The 10,065-nt window shown below is 40.3% G+C and overlaps 2 protein-coding genes across 2 annotated transcripts in view; both read right to left on the bottom strand.

The window, feature by feature from the left end:
- Positions 1-384: 384 nt before the first annotated feature.
- Positions 385-1,927, bottom strand: LOC125291673 (titin-like). Its single transcript, XM_048238494.1, has one exon. It carries the CDS (start codon positions 1,903-1,905, stop codon positions 385-387), a length of 1,521 nt encoding a protein of 506 aa, XP_048094451.1. The 5' UTR covers positions 1,906-1,927.
- Positions 1,928-4,026: 2,099 nt separating this feature from the next.
- The window catches only part of LOC125291891 (titin-like), a 143,335-nt gene continuing 137,296 nt past the window's right edge, over positions 4,027-10,065 (bottom strand). The window contains exon 181 of the mRNA XM_048238856.1: positions 4,027-5,989. Within this exon, the coding sequence (XP_048094813.1) occupies positions 4,140-5,989 (1,850 nt within the window). The 3' untranslated portion in view covers positions 4,027-4,139. The remainder of the gene's footprint in view (positions 5,990-10,065) is intronic.

Raw genomic sequence — 10,065 nt, 5'->3', positions numbered from 1 at the left:
CCATCTTGTTGAGGTGGTTTCCAAGAAATGCAGCATTTTTCATTTGTCACTCCATAGATTTGAATTGGTCCTTCAGGTGGACCAGGTCTGTCTAAAACTTTGACATTGATATTCACAGACCTTTTCTCCACCAACATTCTTTAAAAAAGGGTGTATTGACCTCCATCTACACGGATCGCCTCCTTTAAGTACAGAAAAGCTATAATGTCTGTGTTTTTAATCTCAAGACGTGCTGTATTTGTGAGCTCTTCACCACCCTTTAGCCAGTGGACTGTAGGCACAGGTTTTCCTTGAATACCAGCATCAATTCTGAATGACTCTCCAGCATTTACCACAAGGACTGAAGCGTATTTAGAGTCAATGTCTATCTGAGGTGGATCAACTTCATCCTTTGCTGTGATTTCTCCAGTGCTTGGAGATGGCACACTTGCCACTCCAGCAGCAGTTTTTTGAAATGACACGGAATTCATATATCTGATCCTCAACAAGGCCAGTGACCACAAATTCTGTTTCAATGATGTTAAAATTGGCTTTCATCCAGCGACCATCAGGACATTCTTTTTTCTCAACCAAGTAGCCAGTGATTTTGATACCACCAATATAATCTGGTTTGGTCCATCTGAGGGTAACATCACTTTTAGTAACAATGACTGCTTCAGGCTTGCCTGGAGGTTCACAAGGATCTCTGGCAACTTGTATTTCTGACAATTTGCTGGCTTTGCTCAAACCAACAATATTTTCTGCATACACTCTGAATTCATATTCAATACCTTCTTCAAGGCCGGAAACTTTGAATTTTATTTCAGGAATAATTTGTCTGTTCTGTTTCACCCAAAGAATATTGTTTTTTTCCTTACTTTCAAGGTGATAACCAAGAATCTTGCTTCCACCATCACTGTCTGGTTTGTCCCACAAAACAAGCATGGTGTCCTTTGTTGCAGATTGTACAAAGGGAGTGCCAGGAGAACTAGGGACAACAAATGGATACTGAGCAACCATTGCTTCAGACACCAGTACAGAACTCTTTCCATATCTGTTTTCTGCTGCAATTCTGAACTGATACTCACAGCCAGTCTTAAGCCTGGCTGCTTTAGTAGTTGTTCTTGCTACAGTTGAAGACACAGTCTGCCAGTTTGTTGTTGAGGTGTCTCTCTTTTCCACAATGTAGTTATTGATAGCGCAGCCACCATCATATTTAGGAGGTTGCCATGTCAGGGTCATGCTATCAGCTGTCACTTCATCAATCTGGATGGGACCAGTTGGTGGACCAGGCTTGTCCAGAACAACAACAGAAATGTCTGTTGTGGCCTCACCTGCTGTGTTTGTAAGTTTAATGGTGTACTTGCCAACATCATCTCTAGTTGCCTCCTTGACTACAAGATGTAGGTTGTTGTCAGTGACATCTGAATTGACCCTTGTGGTTTCTTTCAGAGCAAGACCATCTTTGAGCCATATGACAGATGCCTTTGGCTGAGCTGCATATGGCACATCAATTTTAAGGTCATCACCAGCCAAAACACTAAATGTGCTGAACAAAACCTTGAAGGTTGGTGTGATGACAATATCTTTAGCCACTACAGGCACACCTAATAGGCGAGGATCACTTATTCCTTTGTCATTGGTTGCTAAAATGCGAAAAGAGTACTCTTCCCCTTGTGTCAATCCAGCTACTACAGCTGCTGTTACTTTTACAACTGTGTACTGTGTCCATTTTTCTTTGCCTTTTCCTTGCATCTCAACAATGTATCCTGTAATCCGACTGCCTCCATCATGATCAGGCTTCTCCCAAGATAAGGTAACACTGGTTCTTGTGACCTCTTTAAGAGTAATTTTGCCTGGTGGAAGAGGTTTTTCAGAAACTTTAATAGAATCATGTTTCCACTGGAAGACCAATACCAAATTCATTCTCTGCCAACACCCTGAAAAAGTAGATGCAACCCTCCTTCAAATCTCCGATTCTCCAACTTGTCTTGGGGCAGCCAGGAATTTACAGTAGAGTAGGCCCTCCTTGTAGATTCACGTTTTTCCACAATGTAGTGTCTTGTCCTGAACTGCCATCAATAATGGGAGGGTCCCCATGCAAGGGAGACAGAATCCTTTGTAATCTCCTTAATAGTAAGATTTTGGGGGGCACCAGGAGTGTCAAGAATCCTGACATTTACAAATGCTGTTTTTACTCCAGTGCTGTTTTCCACTGTCAACATATATTTTCCACTATCAAAACGGTCAACATTTTCAACCATGACTGATGTAAATGATGATGTGTTTTCAATATTGGCTCTCTCCAGTGGTTCACCATTTTCCCTTGACCATCTGATCTCAGGGGCGGGTCTTCCTTTAATGGGAACAAACAGTCTAAGTGTGCTGCAAGCACGGAGGCAAACAATCTTTCTGAGCTCTGCACCCAGCTCAATTTCAGGAGGAATGGGTCTGTCCTCTGCTTTTGGTGTTCCTGGCACAGATGCAGGCTCACCCACTCCTTCACAGTTGAGTGCTGCAATGTTGATTTTGTATTCCTGATTTTCCTTAAGACCAGTAATTGTAAATGATGTTGCTTTTAAGCCTGTCTTTGGAGAGACAATTGTCCATTTCATCTTCCTCAGGTAAGCAGGTTTCCACCATATATCCTGTAATGTCAGATCCACCATCATAGACAGGTTTGTTCCAAGCAAGTGTAATGGAGGACTTTGTTGTATCCAGAATTCTTGGATTGCCTACTGGTCCAGGTTGGAACACTGGGTCACATGCTTTATAGAATGGACTCTCTGGACTTGGCAAACTAAAACCTGCAGCATTTTCTGCCAGAACCCTGAACTCATATTCATGCCCTGGAGTAAGTCCAGACACTTTAAATCGTAGATCACTCACAGTCCTCTTGTTGCATTTGACCCAAGCGAAAACCAGTCTTATCTCTTCTTTCAATTACATAGGTATTGATATTGCTTCCACCATTATTCTCTGGGTGTCCCCAGCAGACAACCATTGAATCTTTAGTAATGGTAGTCACCTCAGGTTGTTGTGGAGGATCAGTTGGTACATATGGATTGGTTGCAAGTGTTGGCACTGATTCAATGGGTTCTCCAACTCCATATTTGTTCACAGCCATTACTCTGAAAATGTACTCATTGCCTTTTAGCAGTTTAGTTACTTTGTAACGGTTCATCTCTAAATCTGATGCCACATTTGTCCATGCAATTCTGCTTGTTTCACGCTTTTCAATTATGTAGTGCTCTATCTTTGCACCACCATCATGTGAGGGTGGTAACCAGTTTAATACACATTTCTCTACATTCACATCAGTAACTTTGAGCCCATCAGGAGGTCCTGGCCTATCAAGAACTTTAACATTGAACACTTGCTTGGCAAAACCACCAGGGTTACTAGCTGTCAGAACGAATGTACCACCATCTCTTCTCAGAGAGTCTCTGTTGATCAGTGTTGTGGCAAAGTCTGTGCTTTTGATTTCTATTTTTGCTGCATCATCCAACTTTTTTCCATCTTTGGTCCAGAGTAAGGATGGTATGGGTCTTCCTGTGACAGTGGCATCCAGAGTGAAGACATCTCCTGCTTCTCACCACAAGCATATTATTATAAATGGCTTCAACTTCAATTTTAGGCTCTTCAATGTCATCTCTGCAGGTGACCACCTCAGATGTTGGAGATGGCTTGCTAACAGCACCAGCAGAATTTCTTGCCATAACATGGAATTCATAGGATGCATCCTCTATGAGTCCACTGACAGTGAATGTTGTTTCCAAGATATTACTAAAGTTTGCTTTAAGCCAGCGAACCATCTGGTAACTGCTTCTTTTCTACTGTATATCCAGTGATTGAAAAACCACCATCGCTCTTCAGGTCTTTCCCAGCGAAGAGTGACTTCATGTCTGGTAATATTAATAGCCAATGGTTGACTTGGGGGATCTACAGGATCCAGGGCAAATGTCATCTCTGATAGTTTGCTTGGTTTACTCAAACCAGCCATGTTCTCAGCTATGACACGGAACTCATATGGAATTCCATCCACAAGACCAAATGATTTGTAGAGGTTTCCAACCACAAGGGCCTTGTTGGTCCTCTGCCAAAGGATGCTGTTTTTCTCTTTTCTCTCAATGTGATAACCTAAAATTGGGCTTCCACCATTAGATGAAGGCTCGTTCCAACTTATGGTCATTGCAATCTTTAGTAAAGGTAATTACTTGGGGTGTTCCTGGCTGCCCTGGGACATCAAATGGATAAGCTGCAACAACAGGCTCTGATGTTATGTAGGGACCAAACCCATACCGGTTCTGGGCTTTAACACGGAATTGATATTGAATTCCTGTTTTCAAACGAGCAGCCTTAAATGTTGTACGAATAACTGTTGCTGCCAGCTCCATCCATGATGTTCCTGTGGTCTCTCTCATCTCAACAATGTAATTGTTGATTGGAACTCCACCATCAATTTCTGGGGCCTCCCAGGAAAATAGAACATAATCACAAGAAACTTCATCCACCTTAATTGGTCCTGTTGGGGCTCCAGGGATGTCATGTATTACAACTGTGATAATCTCAGTGACTGTTCCAATGATGTTCTTTCCAATCATAGTGTACTCTCCACCATCTTTCCTCTTGATCTCTTTAATGTTCAAGATAGTTGAGGTTGCTGTGTTGTCAATGTTCATTCTCTGTGTCTGTTTAATTTCTTTGCCCTCTGTTTTCCACACAACTGAGGGTTTTGGACGGCCCAGCACAGGAATTTCAACCTTCAAGTTATCTCCTGCCCTGATGACCACTGTCTTCTGGTAGACTGATCTAAGGTCAAACTGAGGTGCGGCAGTTTGTTCCCTAATTATGATTGGCCGACTTTCAAATGGGTTGCTTCTGCCAGACTTGTTCACAGCCATGATTCTGAATATATACTCTGTATTTTCTTGCAGATCTGTTGCAACATAGTCAAGAGCTTTAATTGTTGTCACATGAGTCCACTGATCTGTTTCCTTCTGATCAGCTCTCTGAGCCTCAATAACATATCCAGTTATTATGTTACCACCATCGTGTTTTGGCTTTGTCCACGTAAGAGTTGCCGTCTCACTTGACACATCAGTCACATAAAGGTTTTCTGGAGCAGATGGTGCCTGAGAGGCTCTGATAGTTTCAGGTGTTTCTGCTGGCTCGCCAACACCATATTCATTTTCAGCAGTTATTCTGAAGTAGTATTCATTTCCTTCTTCAAGATTAGCAAACTTGTAGGAACACTTTTGCCATTCAGAAGTGATCAGTGTATAGGCCTTCTTTGTAGCGTCACGTTTCTCAATTATGTAATTAGTAATTTTGGAGCCACCATCAATTATTGGAATCTCCCACTGAAGGGTGATGCTGTTTATAGTGATTTCTCTAGGTTGAAGATTTACTGGAGGTCCAGGAGTATCAATGACTCTGACATTAACAAATCCAGTCTTCTTACCAGCAACATTTTCCAAACTCAAGAAGTACTTTCCTGCGTCATATCTCGTGCAGTCAGGGACCACAACAAGAGTGTATGATTCAGTGGTATCAATGTGTGCTCTTCCTTTCAGGGGTTTATTGTCCTTGGACCAGATCACCTCAGGGGTAGGACGCCCCTTAATTGGTACAAATATGCGGATTGAGGCTCTTGACCTAACAACAAGCGTTTTCCTGAGCTCTGCATCAAGCTCAAAGTCTGGGACAGATTCACGGTCTGCAAGTTCAATCACTTCTTCAACTTCTCCAGCTTCCCCAGTTCCCTCTGAGTTTGTAGCTTTCACCCTGAAGAGGTATTTCCCACCAGACTGAAGGTTGGAAACAACAAATTCATTTATTTTCAAGCCTGACGCATCCTCAATCCAGTCCTCATCTCCTTCACGTTTGTGTTCAACAATGTATCCTTCTACATCAAGCCCACCATCATAGAAAGGTCTGCCCCAGTGGAAAGTTGCTGTTGTTTTTGTTGTGTCAGTAATTCTTGGATTGGATGGAGGTCCAGGGGGATCTAAAAAAAAAAATAACAATAATGTATATATATTAAACCAAGATACACGGATGAATGTCTTTAGAAGAAAGTCTTCATTAACCCAAACGTGCCCGGCCGTTCTAATTTCGTCAAAATTTTAACGATGACAATCGTCTTATATCTCAGTCCCAATGACTTCTTTATTTCTGAAATCTTTCCCATAGTGCTGACAACATAAGCTACAATTCGATATGATTGGTTAAGAGGTTAATGGTGCAATTTTTTTGAATACTTGAAGATGAGTCAGGAAAAATAGTGTCAATTCAGTTGGTACATTGACGTGGACAGCCGGACACCACCTGCACTTCGTTGGAGTTTATCTCGACTGGGAACCACACAGCTGGATAATATATGTTTACATTGGTTCTAGTTATGGTTTATATTAATTTGTAGTCCTAAAATCATGTTATTTGACAGTAATGTGCTTTCTCATCCAGGGTACCCCCAGAATTGTCAGACCTAAATTTAAGACTTTTTAAGACCTTTTTAATACCACTTCAGATAAAATGTAATACCTACATCGCACCCATTCGGATAGAATAAATAATATTAAAGGTAAGATTAAACCTCAAATAATTACTATTTACAAGTGTTTGAACATGCCAACATGAACATGACAGCAGTGCAGTGGCAACGCAAAGCTTTGTCGTGGTAGTAACGTGACTGAATGTCCCGCTTCATGGACAAATTTACACGGAATAGAACCTAGTTGATTTCAGGGATTAAAGTGAAAAAAAAAAAAAATCGTTTGACTGAACTTTTTTCAGGCCATAAGTCATACGTTGTTCATATCTACCTATAGAGATAGCACCCCTTTTGCGGTCACGACCTATTGGTTTTTAATGTACAAAAAGATGCAAACAGCAATGTAAAGCATCAAATAAACACCAAAACGAGGCTACAGGGTACTCTTAACTTACTATATAATTAATGCCACCTGCAGGTGAATGCATAGAACATAACAATCCTATGGTTTGTGTACCCTGTAGCCTCGTTTTAGCCGCCAATGGCCGCCATGTGAATAAGGCGAATTGAGAGTGTTCTTGAGACTGAGATTTGAGATTGAGATTGAGTTTTCCTGATGAACAAAACAATATTTCAATACCATCTCTGACCATTGCTGATTAGCCATTGCTGTTCTTCTTCACTCTTATTTAATTACTTCAGGCCAAAAGTGTTTAAAGGGGAGATTTTTTTTCTTGTTAATATACAATTCAACACCAAGTAAAATCAAGTTTGCAAGACTTCACATTTCCTCATCAAAGTAACGAATCAGAACAGTCTAGATATTGTTCATATTTCCATTTTTTGCCTCATCTGCATTTAATGAAAACATGGTAATTTTGAGTTTTACAGACAACTCAGTTTTCCAATGAGCAGCAATACTGTGTGTGCTCATGCAGGAGGTCTGCGCATCTGATAACGACAATCTGGAGAGGGCGCTTTTGTCTTCAGCAACAGATTGTAGAAGGTTGACAAGAGGTTGCGATATGGTGACATACACTCACAACCTACTGTCGTTAAAAGTGAGGCCTAAGCAAAATAGGCTACAAGGCTGTCTGTGCGTCACAAACACGACTGACCGACCCCCTTACTTAACAGTTTGCGATATTATTATTTTATGTTAACACGCTCAGTCAAAACCTTCCGTCGCAAATTGTGAACAACATTGTTGTACATGTCAGGCGGGATAGGCATAGGCTACGGTTTATATTAAGGCCGCTTTTACACATAATGTTAGTTGCATTGATTAAAACTGTAACAATAATAGTACATCGGGTAGCATAGCAGGCTATCTGTTCAAGTCATAGGTGACACCCAAAATGAATGACCTCCCCTGACAAGAGTTCGCGATAGTAAGAAATTGTCTAGGCCTACATGATGCACGGAAAGAACACAGCCTCCGAATTCGCACATAGAGCTCACAATATCATATCCAAAAAAGTTAAAAGGATTGGGCAACCTCATCAGCTGTCTCAATTGTGTCACTATAATCCAACTTTTAGACCGTCCTCCAGACGTGTTCTTTTTTTTAAGCAACTGCCCCAGGCCAATGAGACAAGTGTGTAGCTACAACATAAACAAAGCGAAACTCATGGCTGACGTATCTTCTTGAGCGGTCTCTGATTGAGACACAGAAAGTTCTCAAGAACACTATAGGTCTTTAAACATTTACCATCACACACATTCATTTATCGGACCTAATATTTGTAGGCTAGTTGCCTTAAAAAAAGGAAAAGAAAAGGTGATAGACCCCCCCTCCTATTTTTTTTCTCACCTGATCTGCATCGATCTCAACTATGACATTTCTAAAATCAAATCGACGGAGAACTTTAATCCTTGATGTCTGATTTACGCTACGTGAGGATATTAGACTAAATCTACTGATCATTTGAAAAATTAAGACCTCCGTGAAAAAATTCCAGACTTTGAGGTGAAATTCAATACTTTTTAAGGCCTTAATTTAGGAAAATGAAATTTAATACTTTTTAATACTTTTAAGACTCCACGGGTACCCTGTCATCAGCATCGAAATGATGGCATAGCGGGGGCTAGTGCACCGTCATGTAAACTTAAACCTGCTAGTATATAACCTGTAAGTATGTTTGTTTTCTAGTACCAATTTGCATGTTGGCAAATCCAAGGGCTTCTGCGTTTCTATCATTACTGTCTCTGATGTAAAATAGTCAAGTTAAGTCAAGTCACTTTTACTGCCCTCAATATGTAGATATAGAAAACATGACGTGAAATCACAGATTCCCTCAGAAATGTTAACTTCCCTCAGAAACGTATTGCCTTTTGTCAGTTTGTTACCTTGCTAGGCAGTTTGTAGTGAACTAATTTAGCTTGCTAACCTCTGTGTAAATGACATGAATATCAGATGTGCTTGTCTGAACATTTTCTAAGATGACTTGAAAAAGACAATAGCTGTTCTACTCCTCTCAATATGTACAGTAGTTATAGCAAACATGATGGGAAATCACATATTCGGTCAGAAATGTTGTTATTGCATTTCAGCAGTTAGTTACTAGTTGAAATGTAATGTCTTTTTCTTGATGCCAGCCAGGCAATCAGATTTAGGGTAGCTAAACGCTTGTGTAATAAAATAACTTTTCATACTAAATATTTTGTGTTACTCAGAATGCTTCAATAGTTTAGGCTACCACTTCTTGTGTTTGTGTGTGTGTGTGTGTGTGTGTGCATACACGCACGCCTCTGTAGTTTTGTGATTTTTTATTTTTATTTTAAAAAAAGTAACGTAAAGTAAAGTAACCACCAATTACCACCCCTTTTGTTCAGAAATTCTAAAAAAAGCAATGTTTTTTTTAATACTTCAAAATTACATTTGATGAATGAACTTTACATTTTTCAGTAGCCATAGGTGTGTAGATTTGAACACAATCTGGTTTGGTTCTTACCGGGGCTTTTACTGCCTTAAATATCCGATTTTGTTTACCACGCTAGGAGTTTAGTGCTGGGCTGGATGGTGCCTATTTCCGCCCTTTCACATGGCACATCAACGGTTAGACAGAGAATTCTCATCGCAAAATTCCACTGCAGCTCCAAGCGGATTTGTACACGTAGCCTTACAACACTGTTTACAGCTCCTCGAGTCACAGTAAAATGTAATTTTTGGTACATAGTTAATTTAGATACACTTATGGTGTGGGTGCTTGCGTTTATTTAGAAATCCGCTGTCTTGGTTTGTATAGAAATGAATATTAAGTGATACATACACGTAAGAGGGTCGGAAAAAGGGGGCGGTAATAGGTGGCATTCTGATATTACATTTATATGGTTTTGCTGTTGTTTCAAGATCTACACAGACATTCTTGGAAGCCTGTAGAGGAAGAGGCAGCTCAAGTAGGCTAAATTCTGCTGACGTGCATGAGTAAATGTAAGTTGCTAGCAAACATCTAGCTTGTTGAAAATGTGCTATTTTACAACCTTCATGTATTAATGTGTTTTGTTCTTTCATAGCTCTTGTAAAAGTGGCTTTTTGTAAAGGTATTACTTTTACTATAGCCTAAAGAATGGTATTTCAGTGCACTTAA

Source organism: Alosa alosa, chromosome 3 (assembly GCF_017589495.1).
Source record: "Alosa alosa isolate M-15738 ecotype Scorff River chromosome 3, AALO_Geno_1.1, whole genome shotgun sequence".
In the NCBI taxonomy this organism is placed as follows: Eukaryota; Metazoa; Chordata; class Actinopteri; order Clupeiformes; family Clupeidae; genus Alosa; species Alosa alosa.
The sequence above is the reverse complement of the archived record's forward strand: the minus strand, read 5'-3'. Positions and strand labels throughout refer to the sequence as shown.